This window comes from Cherax quadricarinatus, chromosome 14 (genome assembly GCF_038502225.1).
Source record: "Cherax quadricarinatus isolate ZL_2023a chromosome 14, ASM3850222v1, whole genome shotgun sequence".
Lineage (NCBI taxonomy): Eukaryota > Metazoa > Arthropoda > Malacostraca > Decapoda > Parastacidae > Cherax > Cherax quadricarinatus.
The window spans coordinates 4,735,784-4,758,052 of NC_091305.1; the positions used below are offsets into that span (position 1 = coordinate 4,735,784).

Here is a 22,269-nt window from a genome sequence, read left to right on the forward strand (position 1 = left end):
ACATGGAGTGGCCGGGCCGCTCATAGCGCATGGACACGTCCAGGACGAATGACTTTAACCGAGTTCTGTGTCGTTAACCAAACCAATATTTTGACACAAAAACGTTACTTAATCCGAATATTACTTAATCCGAATATTACTTAATCCAATGACGTTGTAATCTGGGGTCCACTGTAGTACCACTATACTCTTGAACAGTTCCTTTTCTGCCTCTATAAATAAACTTCTCCATGGGGAAGTGGAGAAGCTGCTTTCCTTCATAAGCCATGCGTGTTGTAAGAAGCAGCTAAAATGGCAGGAGCAAGGGGGCTATTAACCCCTTTTGTGTAACAACTTGCTAAATTATTAATGCATCCATGAACAAGTGGTTTTAAGCAAATAACTGCACTGGCCGAGACTCAAACCCTAGAGCTTTAACATGCCCCCCTGATAGCCTGTCAAAGTTCGAGATGCCCTAATCCACTGAACCATCAATGTCACAAAGAGTTATGGGAATGACAGAATGTAGGACTGCAAAGGAGAAAGGTGGATTCTAAAAATAACCAATATGTATGTGGGAATGTATGTAACAATGAATGAGCAATGCTGTATTTTTATAGAGAAGAACAGTTTGTTACCTTTAAGAATTTGAAAGGTAATAAATAAAATACTGGAATATAAGAAACTAAAAACTGAAGAGGAGACACCATAAGAATAGGTAATCAAGAGCAAACTATTTTTTTAATGTATAATTTGAAATTGACATAAAGCACCATTACTAACCAGCTAAATCAACAATTTCATCTTCAGTGGCTGTGTTTAGGACAGATGCAAACTCTTCATCAAGATCTACTTCTACTTCTTGGGCAACTGCATCTTCATCTTCCTGCGGTTCTGGAGGTGGCGGAGGGACCCACTGTGTTGAAGATTTTTCTTTACATTATATCTTCATTAAGAAAGCCATAAACAGCACATAAAATATGAAGAAGCTGCAAATGCTATACATGCACTGTAAGGGTTTCAAGAAAAAATGCAAAAATACCATATACGTACATAAATTTCATGTGGAATTTTAGTATGAAATTTAAAAAACAAACGGAGATGTACTAGAGGATAAAATCAGCTTGGGTGCCAGTTTTTAAAATGAACCTGTTGGGGTGACTGCATTGTATACAGAACAGCAACAGCAACAGCCTGGTTGATCAGGCGCTGATCCACCAGGAGGCCTGGTCACAGACCGGGCCGCGGGGGCGTTGACCCCCGAAACTCTCTCCAGGTAAACTCCAGGTAATAAACACATTATGGTAGATACTATAATAAAGCTTTTTTTTAACACATAAGCTATTGGATGACAAAATATAAAACACAGTCACCATCAATGCGGCTAGAACAAGTGTAGAAGCCTTTAAGAGGAAACTGGACAAGTACCTTCACCAGGTGCAAGATCAACCAGGCTGTGATGGATATGTGGGGCAGTGGGCCTCCAGCAGCTATAGCCTGGTTGACCAGGCAAGCACCAGACCAGCCTGACCCATGGCCAGGCTCCGAGAGTAGTGAAACTCTCAAAACTCGTCAAAGGTATATCAAAGGTAAAGGTACATCATTCATTCAATAACTCTTGCCAGAAATCTGCAGACACCACAATTCAAATGACACTCTGAACTGTAACATCACCTCTCCTTCAGTGTAGGCACTGTACTTCACATTTCCAGGGCTCAAATCTGGCTAACTGGAGGTATTCATGGAAACCATTGCTCACACTCCAACATCATTTCAAGTAAAAAAAAAAAAAAACTTGTATCATTCAATCTGACATAATATGCTCACACAAGCCTTCTGGATGCTCAAGGCATCAAATCAACATATTTGCTTCCATGAATATTTATAGTAAACCTTCCATATAATTGGGGGAGTGGGAGGCTGATAATGGCAACTGTGGTGGATGGAAAAAAAAAAAAAGAGATGTTTTTGCTGTGATTGCAATAATGGACAATACTGTAACCAGTGGACTTTGTCCATTGTTTTCAAATCAATTGACCCAGTGGATTTTGCTCCATATTTCTGAAACCTATTATATGGATGGTTTACTGAGTACAGTTCATTATTCATGGCATTTTACACAGTAAAATAAATTAATTAAAAAATTATATTACTAGTTTACATTGTTTTTCTCACCCACTGAGCTCCATCAATATTGAAATGCACTGTTGATTTTCAAAATAATGATCTAGTACTATCACAAAGTAGTTGAATAGCACAAAAAAAACTTAAAAGATAGAAGGAATACCTGGTACATTATGAGAAATGTACAGATTATTATTCTATTATAGTTATTATATCTCTCTAAGCTACAGGTGGTATTTCTTAATGGACAACATAAGGATTGTAATTAATTTCAAATTTTAAAAAATAAACAAAACAGAATATTTTATATGAAATCCCTAGAAAAGTGACATCTAAGGTCTTTCATTAGTGGGCCACATGACCACAAATCCATGTGTGTGCAGGCTACATAATATTCAGCTACAATTACTATATGACATAAGCCTGGTAGTAAGACCTTGCAGGAGTCAGTTACAGAACAGTAGTAGGAGGGAGTTTGTTAGGCCATACTGACCAAGTAGTTCATGTACATTAATTACAAAGGTAAAAACAAAATTCCCTAAGAACTCAGTGGGCCATACACCTAAGCCAAGCAGACCACATTTGGTGCATGAGCTGCATGTTGGGTGCTCTTGCTCAAAAGAGGATATGCATAAAGACAAAACTTCATCCTGTGCTCACCTTCTTGCCTCTGATGGTTCCTGCAACATATGGCACAAGCTCTGGTCGGTCTGGTTCATTGATGGCTTGATCGTTGATGTGGTCTATAAGGTGCTTACGGTTCAGAGGGCCTGTGGATTCCTTTGCACACTTGTAGCTGTTACGTTCACTAGGAGGGACTAAAGAATCCTGTAAATGATAGGTACGTGTTAATACTAGGAATATGCCAAAGTATTGGTATCAGTGGGTATTGGCCATTTTTACAGTATTGGTGAAAAAACACCAGATACCAGCCAATACTTTTTAAAATACTAATACAGCCTCTCCTCACTTAGCGATGTACTCATTTACTGACCGCTCGGACTTACGACCAGCTCTCCAACCAGTATGCAAACCTAAGTAATGTAGGTTAGAGCTGATTTCCTCTATTCTGTTCATTACAGTATACAGTACACTACTGTATAAACATTTAAAAATATACTAGAAATGTTATAAATGGCAAAGGTGATATTAAATAAATATCTAAAGATGACTGACACAAACCCACTACCAGTATAGTATGCTCCTCATTAAACGACCAATTCGCTTATCAACCTACTTTTAGAGCCCCTTGTGCTTTCTCCTCAATCCACACATTTAGTACTTTTTTGTCTATTTAGCTACAGTAACCTCTGAAATTCTTTTCAGCAGATCACAATTTGTACAAACTCCTATTTTCTTCTCACTTTCTCTAATTATATGAATGGTTGATTCTCGCATATCAAAAGTGAGGGCAGTACATATGACATGCACCACCTCAAAATACTGTATGTAAATCTAAAATTCCTACTGTGGTATGCTACAAGTATGTTACATTTTATTCAGCATATGTCACACTCTCATATAGGCTGCCTCCCAACCAGTGAACCGGGTGCTAAGGGTTTAACGATCAATAGGGTACCCAGTGTAAAATCAGTACCTTGGTTCATTGGCCAATCACAGACAAGCCCGCCAAAGCTGAAGCAACGTGGTTCACTTGTGCCAAGCAAATTGACAGACTTGCCTGAGTGGCTGGTCAAACACGGTGCATTCTCTGGCTTCTGTTTTTGCCATTTTTTTGTCATTGTGGTGTACACTTACTATTCCACCTCTGTACATATTGTACATAGTGTACATACTTGTATATATTTGGCAAATTATACCTAGGGAAGGAAAATACTATTGTTGAGCTTTGTTTGCTCCACTTTGAATCCCATTATGACCAGGTGGCAGGACATACTATACCTGTGTTTGTAATACCTACTTCCTGCAGTACAGTCAGAGATTCACACTTCTTGTTCTTGACATTTCCAGTATTACTAGTATTATATTCCTCTTGCATGTCATAGTTAATATCTGGAGATGAGACAGAGTAATACAAATATCCAAAATTATCTGTTAAACAGAGTGCACATGGAAGGTAACACTCCCAGAAATCAACTATAGGTGGCAGTGGGGCAGAGGAAGAGCTGTTCCTCTCCAAATATTTGATGGTTAGGCCCAACTTAAGTTGCATAGTACCCAGATTTTGCACATAGCTTGATGCTGTACTGATTCTTTCACACACTGCTGAACATAATATCAGGAGTTTTAACACTACAGAAATTTTGGTTGCAATTTTTTAAAATATCATTGCAACAAAATCACACTGTGTGAAGTTGTGTCATAAGAGAATTTACTGTATTTTTACAATAGAGAAAAAAATTCTGGTCCCTAAATTTATGTATAATGTATTCATACATTACTTACATCTGGATCAGCCTCTCCAGCCAGCATCTCCAGCTCCTCTGGCGAGAGTTGTTCCAATAGGTCATCAATGTCCACATCCTCATACTGGCTCAGGTCCTTTCCAAAGAGCTTGGTGCTCGCCATATCCTGTAAATGTATACATATTACTAATTAGTAACATGCATAAGGAAAACCAATAAATGGGATGGAAGATTAAAAAAATTGATATAGGAAAATTAAAAGTGGGAGACAATGAATGAAGAGGAAAATAAGAAGTGAATAAATATTCATAATATGACTGAGAAAGAAAAAAATATTAACAAAGGATTTGCATATTACAGTGGAACCTCAAAAATCGAACGTATCATATATCGAACGTTTCGAAAATAAGACCATTTTTTCAGACAAACTGTGTCCCTATTATCGAACGCGCCCCTATTTTCAGACCGCCGGGTACAGGACCTGTTTGCCGTCCGCTCTGTCCGCGTCCCCGCGCAGGCGCCGTGAGCAGTCTAGCTTTGCTTATGCTTGAGTGAACACTAACCTACGCTCTCATTCATGCATTGTACGATTATTTCATTGTGTTTAGTGCTTGTGGGACTGTGAAATAAGCTGCCATGGGCCCAAAGAAACTTGCTAGTGGTACCCCTGTGGTAAAGAAAGGGGTAAACACCATAGATGTGAAGAAGGAAATAATACAGAAGTATGAGAGTGGTGTGAGACTTGTTGAGCTTGCCAGGATGTATGGGAAAAACAAGTTGACCATCGGTTCTATCCTGTCAAAGAAAGAACAAATCAAGGAAGCTGATGTTGCGAAAGGAGATTTGTGCCAAGTGGAATGATGTCCAAATGTTTGTGCAGAAGTACCACCCTGAGCAAGCTGAAACAAGCCATCTTTGCAACAAGTTCAGTGACAGAACCATGTCCCATTTTAGGGAAATGTTAAAGAGGCGCCAGAAACAGAGGACTGTGGACAGTTATTTTGTGAGACAGGGGTCCAGTGACTCAAGCTGGTCCTAGTGGCATTAAAAGACAGAAAAGGGAAGTAACCCCAGAGAGGGCTTTACCTGAAGTCCTCATGGAAGGGGATTCTCCTTCCAAACACTAACCCCAACTCCCTCTCTCCTCCTCCCTATCTTCCAGATGCCATCACCAATCTTCAATAAAGGTAAGTAAAAATGTTATTTTGTATGTATTACTATACATAATTAAAAACTGAAGTATTTGTTGTATGTAAAACTGTAATTAATCTCTATAAAATATATTTTTTGTGTGAATATTTTTGAGTTTCTGGAACGGATTAATTGTATTTCCATTATTTCTTATGGGATATATTGCTTCGAATTTCAGACTTTTCGAATTTAGAACTAGCTCCTGGAACGGATTAAGTTCGATTTTTGAGGTTCCACTGTACTGTATTTCATGTACCAAGATAGCTAAAAGATCCATACATTCATTTTTACAACAATAATATCTATGCATAAAATGGTCATGTGCAATTAAATTGGCAACCAGGTGGTAAAAGGCTCAATAAAATTGTTCAGCAAATGACTTATGATATATTAAAGGGTTTATATTATACTGTAAGGTCTGAAACTTTGAATTCTAACAGCAAAATTTTAACACTAATGTAAATGGGGGCATAAATGGCAAGCTTTTCTTTTGTGTTGAATTATATACTACAAGTGTTGAAAATAAAATCACCAAGAAATGTTGCTATTGTAGTGTTTTGCAACAAAACATATGAAACATTCTCTATCTCAGCTCCTGACCACCTACCTACCAACAATTATCTTCCCCCCATACTGAGACTGGAACTTGTTGGAATGCGTGATATCATCACAGCATTATTCAAGTCTTCCAGCTCAAACTGATAAAATCCATAACATATGATGAACTATGACAGGAAGACAATGCTACCTCTTGTTCCCTGACTGTGTCTATCATACTATAAAGCAGGGAAACAGCCATATAACGATGTAGCTAATTTTAATAAAGAAATAAGGACAGGATACTATGACCTTAGCTCTGTTCCTTGTAGCTGCAAATATGTTCATAAACTCCTGTAGGGATACACATGGTATGTAAACTAAAATAACAGGTTACTGGAGACACACATATAGGGAAAGAAGTGTAATAGTGACATAACAGAATATTCTTATCAGACGCCCATGACATTTCAGCCTTCTGCCAGGTAATACAAGAAAAATTGACAACAAAATAGAGTTGAATTTTGAGATTTGTAGAGTGCTTTGACCCATAAGAACAAAGATATTTGGCTTCAAGGGAAAACTAGAAAAGTTCGTGCAGCCAGGTTGTGATGGCTATGTGAGCATGCAAGCCACAGGTAGAAATAGCTGGCAGCTCAGATGGTCATGAAGGAAGTCTGGCCTGAGGCCAGGCTGTGAAAGAAGAAGAAAACCTCTTGAAACTAGCCACAGGCATTTCCTACCAGCCCCAAGACATGTCTAAGTATGAGGTTTAACATGTTTACAACACGCAAGAGAGAAAATATAAAATCAGATGGGACATTATCACAGCACAAGACTGTCCAGAAGGTCCAACAATAAGAGCGTGGAGAAAATGTGGAACGATCTGAAAGACTATGCATGGGTTCAAGGTATGAGAGTGTGTGTACTGGATGTACTCAAGTACACCCTCCCCCTGTTAAGGTGTATGACAAGGGAGACACTGGATGTGCCCATGTACTTCCCTGTTGAGAATGAGTTGTGAAACAGGGTACCCTTGAGGAGGGTGTGGAAGTATAAAAGTACTTTCCTGTTATGTAGCTGTATGGAAAAGGATACACTTAAGGTACTCCCACTATACAATGATCATCACCTACACACACGTCCAGTACTCTGTCACATACGACCACCTGTTGCTAATGTAAACTGCTTCCCTCATTAACAAACATTCCATCCCTCTCAAAGACCAGCCCTCTGTGCATTCCCTCACCATCGATGTATTCATTTCTTGTAGATGAATGATTCAGAGAACCAACACGTTGATAAATTAGACACATGTTCAACTCTTGGGTATCTTTATTGAGGAAATGTTTCGCCACACAGTGGCTTCATCAGTCCATACAAAGGAGAATCTTGAAGAACAGGAGGAGAATGAGGTAATCAGTCCCTCAACCTTGAGTCGATGTGGTCAGTCCATCAATCTTGAATAGAATACGGCATATGTGCGGAGAAGGAGCTTATAAACCGTAAGGAGGAGAGGTGCAGCAGTCGTAGGTGGTGTCACATTTGTTCAATGTGGAAGTAGGTCATACCCAAGGGTTAGGCAAGCGAAGAATTCCCTGTATTAAGATCCCAAGAAGTTGCAGTGTCTGACAGGATTGTAGATGAATGGTCCAGAGAACCGACACGTTGATAAATTAGACACGTGCAATTCTTGGGTATCTTTATTGAGGAAACGTTTCGCCACACAGTGGCTTCATCAGTCCATACAAAGGAGAATCTTGAAGACCAGGAGGAGAATGAGGTAATCAGTCCCTCAACCTTGAGTCGATGTGGTCAGTCCATCAATCTTGAATAGAATACGGCATATGTGCGGAGAAGGAGCTTATAAACCGTAAGGAGGAGAGGTGCAGCAGTCGTAGGTGGTGTCACATTTGTTCAATGTGGAAGTAGGTCGTACCCAAGGGTTAGGCAAGCGAAGAATTCCCTGTATTAAGATCCCAAGAAGTTGCAGTGTCTGACAGGATTGTAGATGAATGGTCCAGAGAACCGACACATTGATAAATTAGACACATGTGCAATTCTTGGGTATCTTTATTGAGGAAACGTTTCGCCACACAGTGGCTTCATCAGTCCATACAAAGGAGAATCTTGAAGACCAGGAGGAGAATGAGGTAATCAGTCCCTCAACCTTGAGTCGATGTGGTCAGTCCATCAATCTTGAATAGAATACGGCATATGTGCGGAGAAGGAGCTTATAAACCGTAAGGAGGAGAGGTGCAGCAGTCGTAGGTGGTGTCACATTTGTTCAATGTGGAAGTAGGTCGTACCCAAGGGTTAGGCAAGCGAAGAATTCCCTGTATTAAGATCCCAAGAAGTTGCAGTGTCTGACAGGATTGTAGATGAATGGTCCAGAGAACCGACACGTTGATAAATTAGACACATGTGCAATTCTTGGGTATCTTTATTGAGGAAACATTTCGCCACACAGTGGCTTCATCAGTCCATACAAAGGAGAATCTTGAAGACCAGGAGGAGAATGAGGTAATCAGTCCCTCAACCTTGAGTCTATGTGGCCAGTCCATCAATCTTGAATAGAATACGGCATATGTGCGGGGAAGGAGCTTATAGTAGGCAGGAGAGGTGCAGACACTGCAACTTCTTGGGATCTTAATACTTGGGAATTCTTCGCTTGCCTAACCCTTGGGCACGACCTACTTCCACACTGAACAAATGTGACACCACCTACGACTGCTGCACCTCTCCTGCCTACGGTTTATAAGCTCCTCCGCACATATGCCGTATTCTATTCAAGATTGATGGACTGACCACATCGACTCAAGGTTGAGGGACTGATTACCTCATTCTCCTCCTGGTCTTCAAGATTCTCCTTTGTATGGACTGATGAAGCCACTGTGTGGCGAAACGTTTCCTCAATAAAGATGCCCAAGAGGTGCACACGTGTCTAATTTATTCATTATTTCTTTCTCTTTTTTCACCCATTATATGGACTAGGATAGCAACACATCGCTGATTTATCAGTCTGCCAAGTAAAGAAAAAAAAAAACATGTTGCCAGGGTCCCACATCGTTCACTGGCAAGAACATTCGATTTGCAATCGCAAGCTCCTGAGTTCAATTCCCTGGAACAAAGACTTGGGTGCCCCTCAGGAACTCTTGATCCAGAGAATTAGCTATCCTCCTCTTCAAAGAATTAAATCTATCTGCCTTTCATTTCCCAGGCACTTACATATCCTCACGATTTAACGCTTCCCGATAATAATAATAATAATAATAATAATAATAATAATAATAATAATAATAATAATAATAATAATAATAATAATAATAATAATAATAATAATAATAAATTTCTGGGTTGATTTACACTTTTGTGTAGGTCCCTCGTGTTTACAGAACCAAACCAAATGTTTGCTTCGCGCCATCTTTCTTCCGTAGTTACAGTGCCAGTTACGGGTTTGTAGTTACAGCACTACCAGCATGACATGTCTAGTCACAGTACTACCAGTCTGTAGTACAACAAAGCCTGTGTGACAGGTCTGTAGTTGTTGCACTACCAGTGTGACATCTGTAGTTACAATGTCAGTGTAACAGGTTTGTAGTTACAACACTGCCAGTATGATAGGTCTGTAGTTGCAGCACTGCCAGTGAGATAGTGTGGTAGAAGAATGATTGATATACAATACCAGAACCTCCACGACTACGGTGCTCTTCACACCAACTCCAAGGCTTAGGGGGACTGATTACCACATCTTCTGTATATAGTTCTACTGTCTTCATTTTATGTCCAGAATTTGTATTGATAAAGCCACTGGATGGCAAAAAGTCTACAATACGATACCCAGATTTTGCATATACGTCTTAATGTCATCGAGATAAAGTGTGGTTTAAATGTTCCACCCCCTTGTTCACACACCTCTCCCTCCCACCCACTTGGTCCTACGCCTTTTCTCCTCTCACTCACACACCTGTTACCCCCATCTCTTCCACCTGCTTTCTCACCTCCACTCACGCCATTTCCCACCTTGACCTACAAATATTTTCACATCACAAGGAGGAAAGACTCCCACGTCCTTGAGGCAAAATAACTGGCTGGTTCTTACGCTCTGCTAGTTCTTCCTCCAGAACTCTACTCTAGGGGGTGACCCCTAAACTCCCCCCAGGCAGTGAAACTTCCTTCAGAACTACTCTACCCTAATGAAACTCCTTCTCCAGAAGCACTCTTAGGGTAGCACAAAAAGAAATGGAAGCCAGCACATCTCTCAAGAAAATGGCATGCATTTCTTTGCCTGATTGAAAATAAAAGTAAACAAAATTTTTAGCTGGCTAGACTGACAAAAAGTTATAGAGATATCATTAAGCATGAAGAAAGCTCTCTCTTATCATGCCCATGAAATTAGTATTAGATAATTATAATAAAATTAAGGGCTAAACCCGTAAGGGCCATAGAGCACTGCAGGGAGGGAAATGCGAAGGTTAAGAATGAGCGAAGCAAGAGTATTAGATATTAGAGAATGAAAAGGCACAATACCTTGACTAGAACAATACACAAATAATCCACACAGGTGAATGAAACTCGTGAAGACGTTTCACGGTCCGACTTGGGCCATTAAGTCAAAAGTTTCATTCTCCTATCGGAGGGTTATCTGTGTAGATATTAGAGCCTTTTCAACGTGTGGCTGCTACCAGGTTTATGTTGAACATGGAAGCACCAAAAATACTCTCCCCGAAAATTTTATTTATGACTGACACATTGTTTTACGGGTAACTGTTGTAAACCAAGTAAACATTGAAGCAGTCTTGGTAGCACCGGGAAGAAGAAAACATTTCAGCTTTCTTCCTACCTTGTGACACAGTATCCTCCTTCAATGACCTTGGCAAGAGAACAGCTGGGAAAGTCTGGCAAACATATGGTGATTTAACAAGCAGCTTCACATCTCTGATGTCTGCTGACTTTTAAAGTCATAGACCATTTAGCCTTCCTAATGAAAAATTTGTAAACATCTTTTGAAATTTCAAGAAATTTTGAGACAATTAATAAGAAGCATAAATATGCCTGCACAAGAGATAACCACAACAATGCATGTGTGATTCATATAATTTCTCACGGTCACCTCATGAAGTGGAACTACGCAAGAATAGTTATCAAACAGTCTTTAATACAATCACACAAAACAGCGACACTTTCAACATTTCCGAAGTATAATCAAGAACAGTACTGACATCCCACAACACGGCCATCTCTTAATACATGTTATTTATGTACAATACACAAATAACTTGGACCAAAACGTCGTCATAAGTTTCATTCTCATGTGTGCGGGCTATTGTGTATTGTTCCAATCAGGGTATTGTGCCTTATTATTTATGTACAACTTTGTTGTTAAAACTGTGCATTACCTTTCAACGTAAAATTTATTATTAAATATCTTTGTTGTTACCTTTACGATAGGGCTCCACCTATACACGTCACCTGTTCATTACAAGTATCATTACTATTAGTTATGTACACTTAAGTGCAACAAAGCTGGCAAGAGTAAAAATACAGTATTCACAATGATGTGTGTGTGTGTGTGTCCTTTTACCTAACAGTCCAAGACAATGCAGGGGAACACTGATCTGGTCCCAAGGTACCAATTTATTAGGCCCTGTTGCTAATGCCGTTAATAAACATACCACCATAGAGAGAGTATGAAAATTTTTAGGAAATAAAGAATATGACCGCATACAACATACCTAGGTAGTAGGTTGGTAGACAGCAACCACCCAGGGAAGTACTACCGTCCTGCCAGATGACTGTGAAACAAAAACCTGTAATTGTTTTGCATGATGGTAGGATTGCTGGTTTCTTTTTCTGTCTCATAAACACGCTAAGATAACAGGGATATCTTGCTACTCCTACTAACACTTTGGTCACACTTCACAGACACGCACATGCATATATATATATACATACATCTAGGTTTTTCTCCTTTTTCTAAATAGCTCTTGTTCTTTTTTATTTCTTCTATTGTCCATGGGGAAGTGGAAAAGAATCTTTCCTCCGTAAGCCATGCGTGTCGTATGAGGCGACTAAAATGCCGGGAGCAATGGGCTAGTAACCCCTTCTCCTGTATACAATTACTAAAAAAGAGAAGAAGAAAAACTTTATAAAACTGGGTTGCTTAAATGTGCGTGGATGTAGTGCGGATGACAAGAAACAGATGATTGCTGATGTTATGAATGAAAAGAAGTTGGATGTCCTGGCCCTAAGCGAAACAAAGCTGAAGGGGGTAGGAGAGTTTCAGTGGGGGGAAATAAATGGGATTAAATCTGGAGTATCTGAGAGAGTTAGAGCAAAGGAAGGGGTAGCAGTAATGTTAAATGATCAGTTATGGAAGGAGAAAAGAGAATATGAATGTGTAAATTCAAGAATTATGTGGATTAAAGTAAAGGTTGGATGCGAGAAGTGGGTCATAATAAGCGTGTATGCACCTGGAGAAGAGAGGAATGCAGAGGAGAGAGAGAGATTTTGGGAGATGTTAAGTGAATGTATAGGAGCCTTTGAACCAAGTGAGAGAGTAATTGTGGTAGGGGACTTGAATGCTAAAGTAGGAGAAACTTTTAGAGAGGGTGTGGTAGGTAAGTTTGGGGTGCCAGGTGTAAATGATAATGGGAGCCCTTTGATTGAACTTTGTATAGAAAGGGGTTTAGTTATAGGTAATACATATTTTAAGAAAAAGAGGATAAATAAGTATACACGATATGATGTAGGGCGAAATGACAGTAGTTTGTTGGATTATGTATTGGTAGATAAAAGACTGTTGAGTAGACTTCAGGATGTACATGTTTATAGAGGGGCCACAGATATATCAGATCACTTTCTAGTTGTAGCTACACTGAGAGTAAAAGGTAGATGGGATACAAGGAGAATAGAAGCATCAGGGAAGAGAGAGGTGAAGGTTTATAAACTAAAAGAGGAGGCAGTTAGGGTAAGATATAAACAGCTATTGGAGGATAGATGGGCTAATGAGAGCATAGGCAATGGGGTCGAAGAGGTATGGGGTAGGTTTAAAAATGTAGTGTTAGAGTGTTCAGCAGAAGTTTGTGGTTACAGGAAAGTGGGTGCAGGAGGGAAGAGGAGCGATTGGTGGAATGATGATGTAAAGAGAGTAGTAAGGGAGAAAAAGTTAGCATATGAGAAGTTTTTACAAAGTAGAAGTGATGCAAGGAGGGAAGAGTATATGGAGAAAAAGAGAGAGGTTAAGAGAGTGGTGAAGCAATGTAAAAAGAGAGCAAATGAGAGAGTGGGTGAGATGTTATCAACAAATTTTGTTGAAAATAAGAAAAAGTTTTGGAGTGAGATTAACAAGTTAAGAAAGCCTAGAGAACAAATGGATTTGTCAGTTAAAAATAGGAGAGGAGAGTTATTAAATGGAGAGTTAGAGGTATTGGGAAGATGGAAGGAATATTTTGAGGAATTGTTAAATGTTGATGAAGATAGGGAAGCTGTGATTTCGTGTATAGGGCAAGGAGGAATAACATCTTGTAGGAGTGAGGAAGAGCCAGTTGTGAGTGTGGGGGAAGTTCGTGAGGCAGTAGGTAAAATGAAAGGGGGTAAGGCAGCCGGGATTGATGGGATAAAGATAGAAATGTTAAAAGCAGGTGGGGATATAGTTTTGGAGTGGTTGGTGCAATTGTTTAATAAATGTATGGAAGAGGGTAAGGTACCTAGGGATTGGCAGAGAGCATGCATAGTTCCTTTGTATAAAGGCAAAGGGGATAAAAGAGAGTGCAAAAATTATAGGGGGATAAGTCTGTTGAGTGTACCTGGTAAAGTGTATGGTAGAGTTATAATTGAAAGAATTAAGAGTAAGACGGAGAATAGGATAGCAGATGAACAAGGAGGCTTTAGGAAAGGTAGGGGGTGTGTGGACCAGGTGTTTACAGTGAAACATATAAGTGAACAGTATTTAGATAAGGCTAAAGAGGTCTTTGTGGCATTTATGGATTTGGAAAAGGCGTATGACAGGGTGGATAGGGGGGCAATGTGGCAGATGTTGCAAGTGTATGGTGTAGGAGGTAGGTTACTGAAAGCAGTGAAGAGTTTTTACGAGGATAGTGAGGCTCAAGTTAGAGTATGTAGGAAAGAGGGAAATTTTTTCCCAGTAAAAGTAGGCCTTAGACAAGGATGTGTGATGTCACCGTGGTTGTTTAATATATTTATAGATGGGGTTGTAAGAGAAGTAAATGCGAGGGTCTTGGCAAGAGGCGTGGAGTTAAAAGATAAAGAATCACACACAAAGTGGGAGTTGTCACAGCTGCTCTTTGCTGATGACACTGTGCTCTTGGGAGATTCTGAAGAGAAGTTGCAGAGATTGGTGGATGAATTTGGTAGGGTGTGCAAAAGAAGAAAATTAAAGGTGAATACAGGAAAGAGTAAGGTTATGAGGATAACAAAAAGATTAGGTGATGAAAGATTGAATATCAGATTGGAGGGAGAGAGTATGGAGGAGGTGAACGTATTCAGATATTTGGGAGTGGACGTGTCAGCGGATGGGTCTATGAAAGATGAGGTGAATCATAGAATTGATGAGGGAAAAAGAGTGAGTGGTGCACTTAGGAGTCTGTGGAGACAAAGAACTTTGTCCTTGGAGGCAAAGAGGGGAATGTATGAGAGTATAGTTTTACCAACGCTCTTATATGGGTGTGAAGCGTGGGTGATGAATGTTGCAGCGAGGAGAAGGCTGGAGGCAGTGGAGATGTCATGTCTGAGGGCAATGTGTGGTGTGAATATAATGCAGAGAATTCGTAGTTTGGAAGTTAGGAGGAGGTGCGGGATTACCAAAACTGTTGTCCAGAGGGCTGAGGAAGGGTTGTTGAGGTGGTTCGGACATGTAGAGAGAATGGAGCGAAACAGAATGACTTCAAGAGTGTATCAGTCTGTAGTGGAAGGAAGGCGGGGTAGGGGTCGGCCTAGGAAGGGTTGGAGGGAGGGGGTAAAGGAGGTTTTGTGTGCGAGGGGCTTGGACTTCCAGCAGGCATGCTTGAGCGTGTTTGATAGGAGTGAATGGAGACAAATGGTTTTTAATACTTGACGTGCTGTTGGAGTGTGAGCAAAGTAACATTTATGAAGGGATTCAGGGAAACCGGCAGGCCGGACTTGAGTCCTGGAGATGGGAAGTACAGTGCCTGCACTCTGAAGGAGGGGTGTTAATGTTGCAGTTTAAAAACTGTAGTGTAAAGCACCCTTCTGGCAAGACAGTGATGGAGTGAATGATGGTGAAAGTTTTTCTTTTTCGGGCCACCCTGCCTTGGTGGGAATCGGCCGGTGTGATAATAAAAAAAAAACAACAGTGAAGCAAGAAAAGTGTGGATGTGGCTATAAGTGAGAAATTGAATAATCTGGAAATAAGACAGGAAATGAATTAAACAAGTGTTCGGGTAAAGAGGAGGGGAAAGGGAGCGGAGCGAAACGGGAGGGAAGGTGAGGGGAAAGAAGGGAAGAGAAGGGAGAAAGAGGGAAGGAAAGAAGGATGTGGTTAGCAGTATTTACTTTCAACATTCACCTAGTTAGAGGTCACAGGAGTCACAACAGATGTTGATCTTCCACATTGATCATAAAGCTTTTACAATAATTTATGAGAGGAAATACTAAAAAATACCGAACCACTATCTGTTTGACCAGACATCATGCAAGAACTCGCCTATCTTCATAAACACTGTTGAGACAAGTGTCGAGGTCTTCAAGAGGAAACTGGACAAGTACCTCCACCAGATGCCAGATCAACCAGGTTGTGACGGATATGTGGGCCAATGGGACGCAACAGCCTAGTTGACCAAGCAAATACTAGTCAAGCCTGACCCAGGGTCGAGCTTTGGGAGAAGAAAAACTTTCGAAGCTCATCAAAGGTAAGATTGTCCTGGCGATGTCTGTTAATAATATCACCACACACTGTTACGGAGGAAGGAAAGGACAAGTAAAGTGAATGGCATGTGAGGGAGGGAGAGAGAAAGATAAGCGATGGGGGAGGTGAGGAATGCCTTCAAGTGGAGGAGACCAGAGGTGGGAAATAAACGTTATTGGGAAAATGGAAGAAGGAAGGACAAGTGGCAGAAGAGGTAAGAATGAAGCACAATTGGCAGAAGAGGCTACTAGGAAGGAAGAAATGAGAGAAGGTGAGAGGGAAGGAACGAATCAGGTGTGTAGATGTGTAGAGGGAGACAGGAACCACCCCAGGCAGTGTCTGTAAGAGACAGCTTCTCAGTATTACCCTGGTCACAAGAGTTACGAGCAGCGGCTCCTCCTCCTCACTGGGATTCCCGGTTGCTACGAGGATGAGCAGGGTATCAGAGGTCAGAGATGGTATATACACGTTGCTGTACCCTTTCAACATGTTATGGTACACTCGAAGCTTCTTGGCCAAGGCCAGATTGTGTTCAAATGCAACCTGTGTTAATGTTGCTCGTTCAGGGGATCATCACCCCCCACGGCTCGGTCCCAAAACACACCTCTTGGTAGATAGCCTGATAAATTAGGCTAATGAAAACAGATTGTCAGTTACCCTCTTGAACTCAGGTTGGCATTTACTTCCTGAATAAAAGGTGGAAATTACCCTTCCTTCAAAAAAGGGAGAGTATTTTCGAACGCATTATAGTTCCTTGACTTCTGACAGATTTAAGCCTCTACGAAACTTTAATATTTGTTACTTTAGGTTAGGTAGCCTTTGTAGACTTGTCTGAGTATTTAACTTGATCATGTCATTACTGGGTAGAGTCATGAAGATCAACAAAAATGGACACGCTGTCCCAATAAAAGCTTGTTCTGCAAGGTGCCTTTTCTTCAGTACTAGCTGCGGTACGCAATTTACAGCCAAACTCATCTGCTGACACATTCACCCTCTTAAACGAAGTTGAAAGTGAATGCTGAAAAGAGCAAGGTGATGAGAATGAGTCGAAAAATATGGAGTGAAGGTAGGAGCTTCAAACACCTTGCAAGCTCCTGTACCAACGTCTGCAGTTCAATTTTTTTTAATCTTCCTGAAGGACTGTATAATCTACAAACAGGAGTAAAAGTAATTCAGTGTTAATTAGTAATGTGATTTTTTCCTACTTTATGTATTATAAATAAAGTCATAAAAAAGTAATTGAACACTATTTTGAATAGTTTCCAATTACTGCTTTTGTGTGTATCTACTGTACATCTGGTTGGCATTCCCATACCATTGCTGTTACATTAGCATTGTTGTTAATGTTATTAGGAGTTTTACGGCTCTTTTCTTCCGAGTAAACATTTTATTATATTCAATACTTTATTATCGGTACCATGTCTTCTGTTGTCATATATCATGCATATTCACTGGTTTTTGTTGTTATAAGCTATATCACTGAATTTTGACTTCTATATATACCCACTGTCTTCTGTTGCAATATACTAAGTATATTCATCTTTTGTTGCTGTATGTTAGGCATATACGTTAGTTTTGTTCCTATATACAAGGTATATCCACCAATGCAACTCATTTCTGCAACACTGCAATCTCCTGAAGATGATTGCAACATGAAAGGCCTGGAGTTATCATTCAACTCCCCCTCTCGTGGTTGCTTTGCATGCTATGTATATCCATTGATTCTCTGTGCTTCTCTTAATATCCCTTATGTAATTTGTTGACTAAGGTAATGTCTACGTTTACATAATTCATATATTATTTATATTATGACGGTCAATAAATGTTTATTGTTGCAAATGTGTGTGAGCTATGTCACCTGCAACAACAGAGTGGCTGACCAGGCAGTCAACGAGGAACCCCTGCCTCAGGCTAGGCTGCGAGAGTCGAAGAAACCTCGAAACCTGTCATAGGTATATAATCTATACAATGAAACTACGAATATAAATACGCATAAACGTACAAATAGGAGTACAGAATTATTGTTGTTGTTACGTAGTATAAAATACTCCGAAAGTATGGTAATAAGTCGACAGATGGTATTGTTCTTTCAGTAAAATGGAATTTTCCGAGGTTCCCCTCATTCAATTTCACTATTTCTATTCTGTACCTCTCTATTGCTTGTTTGCATCTTTACTTGTGTAGCTGCATCCCCGTCATCTCTTTGTTACAGTGGCTATGGTAGGGAAGACATGACTCGGGCTGCACAGCCAGCCGGGTGCACATCCAGTACAGCAACTGGGTATAGGAGGCCGTATACAGCAGCCGGGTGTAGGAGACCGTGTACAGCAGCCAGGTGCAGGATGTTGGGTTCCTGTACCCGGCTGCAGGAGACCGCGTACAGCAGGTTGGTAATATATAGCGTGGTGCAGGATATCAGGCACAACAGGTCGAGTATACGTAGCTGAGAACGAATACAACAGGTAGGGTACATTCAGTCGTGTACCTGAGGTGGTGCCAAGGTTAAGCCACCCCCTACTCTTACATCATTCTCAATGTTTATTCCACATAAAAAAAAATCTTTACTGTCAGGAAGCGGATACAACCGGAGTCATACATGTTACGTACTTAGACTTTTTTGTTGCAGATGTGTGTACTCACCTATTTGTGGTTGCAGGGGTCGAGTCTTAGCTCCTGGTGTGTGTGTGTGTGTACTCACCTATTTGTGGTTGCAGGGGTCGAGTCCTAGCTCCTGGCCCCGCATCTTCACCGGTTGTTACTGGGTCCTCTCCCCGCTCCATGAGCTTTATCATACCTCGTCTTGAAACTATGTATGGTTCCTGCCTCCACTACATCACTTTCTAGGCTATTCCACTGCCTAACAACTCTATGACTGAAGAAATACTTCCTAATATCTCTCTGACTCATCTGTGTCTTCAACTTCCAATTGTGACCTCTTGTTTCTGTGTCCCCTCCCTGGAACATCCTATCGTGTCTTTGTCCACCTTGTCTATTCCGCGCACTATTTTATATGTCGTTATCATGTCTCCCCTGACCCTCCTGTCCTCTAGTGTCGTCAGGCCGATTTCCCTTAACCTTTCTTCATAAGACATTCCCCTTAGCTCTGGAACTAATCTTGTCGCAAACCTTTGCACTTTCTCTAGTTTCTTGACGTGCTTTATCAAGTGCGGGTTCCAAACAGGTGCTGCATACTCCAGTATGGGCCTGACGTTTGTAGATGAATGGTTCAGAGAACCGACATGTTGATAAATTAGACACATGTGCAACTCTTGGGTATCTTTATTGAGGAAACGTTTCGCCACACAGTGGCTTCATCAGTCCATACAAAGGAGAATCTTGAAGAACAGGAGGAGAATGAGGTAATCAGTCCCTCAACCTTGAGTCGATGTGGTCAGTCCATCAATCTTGAATAGAATACGGCATACGTGCTGAGAAGGAGCTTATAAACCGTTGGCAGGAGAGGTGCAGCAGTCATAGGTGGTGTAACATTTGTTCAATGTTGAAGTAGGTCGTGGGCACGACCTTATTAAGGTATCGGAACGCTGTTCTCAGGTTTGCCAGGCGCCCATATGCTGCAGCAGTTACCTGGTTGATGTGTGCTTCCGGAGACATGCTCGGTGTTATACTCACTCCAGGATCTTTCTCTTGAGCGAGGTTTGCAGTCTTTGGCCACCTAGCCTATACTCTGTCTGCGGTCTTCTTTGCGCTTCCCTTATCTTCATGACTTTGCATTTGGCGGGATAAAATTCGAGAAGCCAGTTGCTGGACCAGGTGTCCAGCTCTCTTTGAAGTCCTGCCCGGTTCTCATCTGATTTAATTCTCATTAACTTCACATCGTCTGCGAACAGGGACACTTCTGAGTCTAACCCTTCCATCATGTCGTTCACATATACCAAAAATAGCACTGGTCCTAGGACCGACCCCTGTGGGACCCCGCTCGTAACAGGTGCCCATTGTGATACATCATTACGTACCATGACTCGCTGTTGCCTCCCTGTCAGGTATTCTCTGATCCATTGCAGTGCCCTTCCTGTTATATGAGCCTGATCCTCCAGCTTCTGCACTAATCTCTTGTGAGGAACTGTGTCAAAGGCCTTCTTGCAGTCTAAGAAGATGCAATCAACCCACCCCTCTCTCTCGTGTCTTACTTCTGTTACTTTATCATAAAACTCCAGAAGGTTTGTGACACAGGATTTTCCTTCCATGAATCCATGTTGGTTGGCGTTTATACTCTTGTTCCGTTCCAGGTGCTCCACCACTCTCCTGATAATCTTCTCCATAACTTTGCATACTATACACGTCAGTGACACAGGTCTATAGTTTAGTGCCTCTTGACTCACGAAATCGTAATGACACGAACCGCGGGTTCAAATCCCGCCCGTGGTATGGTTTAGTGCCTCTTTTCTGTCTCTTTTTTTAAAAATGGGAACTACATTTGCCGTCTTCCATATCTCAGGTAGTTGCCCAGTGATTTTATATATATATATATATATATATATATATATATATATATATATATATATATATATATATATATATATATATATATATATCTCACACACATCAGTGTTGGCAAGAGGTGTTGGGTTAAAAGATAGCGAATCTAACACAAAGTGGGAGTTGTCACAGTTGCTCTTTGCTGATGACACTGTGCTTTTGGGAGATTCTGAAGAGAAGTTGCAGAGGTTGGTTGATGAGTCTGGTAGGGAATGTAAAAGAAGGAAATTAAAAGTGAATATAGGAAAGAGTGAGGTGATGAGGATAACAAAAAACTTAGGTAACGGAAGATTGGATATCAGACTGGAGGGAGAGATTATAGAGGAGGTGAATATGTTCAAATATTTGGGAGTGGACGTGTCAGCAGATGAGTCTATGAAAGATGATGTGAATGATAGAATTGACGAGGGGAAAAAGACGAGTGGTGCACTGAGGAAAACAAAGAGAAGAATGTATGAGTTATAGTTATACCAACGCTCTTGTATGGGTGTGTGGCATGGGTTGTGAATGTTGCAACAAGGAGAAGGCTGGAGGCAGTGGAGATGTCATGTGTGAGGGCAATGTGTGGTGTGAATATAATGCAGAGAATTCAGTTTGGAGATTAGGAGGTGTGGGATTACCAAAACTATTATTCAGAAGGCTGAGGAGGGGTTACTGAGATGGGTTGGACATGTAGAGAGGATGGAACTAAATAGAATGACTTCGATAGTGTATAAATCTGTAGTGGAAGGAAGGTGGGGTAGGGGTAAAAGAGGTTTTGTGTGCGAGGGGCTTGGACTTCCAGCAAGCGAGCATAAGCGTGTTAGATAGGAGTGACTGGGGACAAATGGTTTTTAGGACCCGACATGCTGTTGGAGTGTCAGCAAGGTAACATTTACTTGATATATAATAGCAAGAAAATAAATGGAGTTAAATTAAAAACAAAAATCTAACCTAAAATACAATTATTTAAAGGGTACAGCGTTACCTAACGTTCAGAATTGAGATAAGGCCAGCATTTGACCGGAATGGTATGTAGATACAGTGGATAAACTTTATTAATGGCTTTATAGTCAATTATTGGCTTGATAAAGCCCATTGGGCAAAACGTTGTCCTTCATACTCTTCCCCAGAGCCACACGGACAGCATTCCATAGTTACTTCCAGTGAGTTGTACAAGAATGGTATACAATACCGACAAGATGAAATTGAGACACCTGTGCAACATCTGGGTATCTTTATTGTAGACGTTTCGCCATCCAGTGGCTTTATCAATACAAATTCCAGGACATAACTTGAAGACAGGAGAACTATGTACAGAAGATGAGGTAATCAGTCCCTCAACCTAGCAGTAGGTGCGAAGAGCACCATAGTCGTGGTGCTCTTCGCACCTACTGCTAGGTTGAGGGACTGATTACCTCATCTTCTGTACATAGTTCTCCTGTCTTCAAGTTATGTCCTGGAATTTGTACTGATAAAGCCACTGGATGGCGAAACGTCTACAAAAAAGATACCCAGATGTTGCACAGGTGTCTCAATTTCAACTTCCAGTGAGGTTCTTCGATCAAGAAGCATGTTTGTACGATTAACGTTAATAATACATACGCGCAGGTATACACACGTCAGTATACACACGCCAGTATACACACGCCAGTACACGCACGTCAGTACATACAGGATGGAATTACTTTTTTAATTGTTAAACAGTTT

General features: G+C 40.8%; 1 protein-coding gene across 13 annotated transcripts in view; it reads right to left on the reverse strand.

The window, feature by feature from the left end:
- tmod (tropomodulin) overlaps nt 1-22,269 on the reverse strand; it is a 175,468-nt gene that overhangs the window by 45,451 nt on the left and 107,748 nt on the right. For all 13 annotated transcript variants that reach the window (XR_011391981.1, XR_011391980.1, XR_011391978.1 and 10 more), the window contains 3 exons: nt 4,510-4,635; nt 2,764-2,931; nt 763-895 (listed from right to left, as the gene is read on the reverse strand). Coding sequence is in view for 9 of the 13 variants with exons in the window: in XM_070084775.1 (XP_069940876.1) it covers nt 763-895; nt 2,764-2,931; nt 4,510-4,635 (427 nt within the window). In the remaining 4 variants the exon portion in view is untranslated. The remainder of the gene's footprint in view (nt 1-762; nt 896-2,763; nt 2,932-4,509; nt 4,636-22,269) is intronic.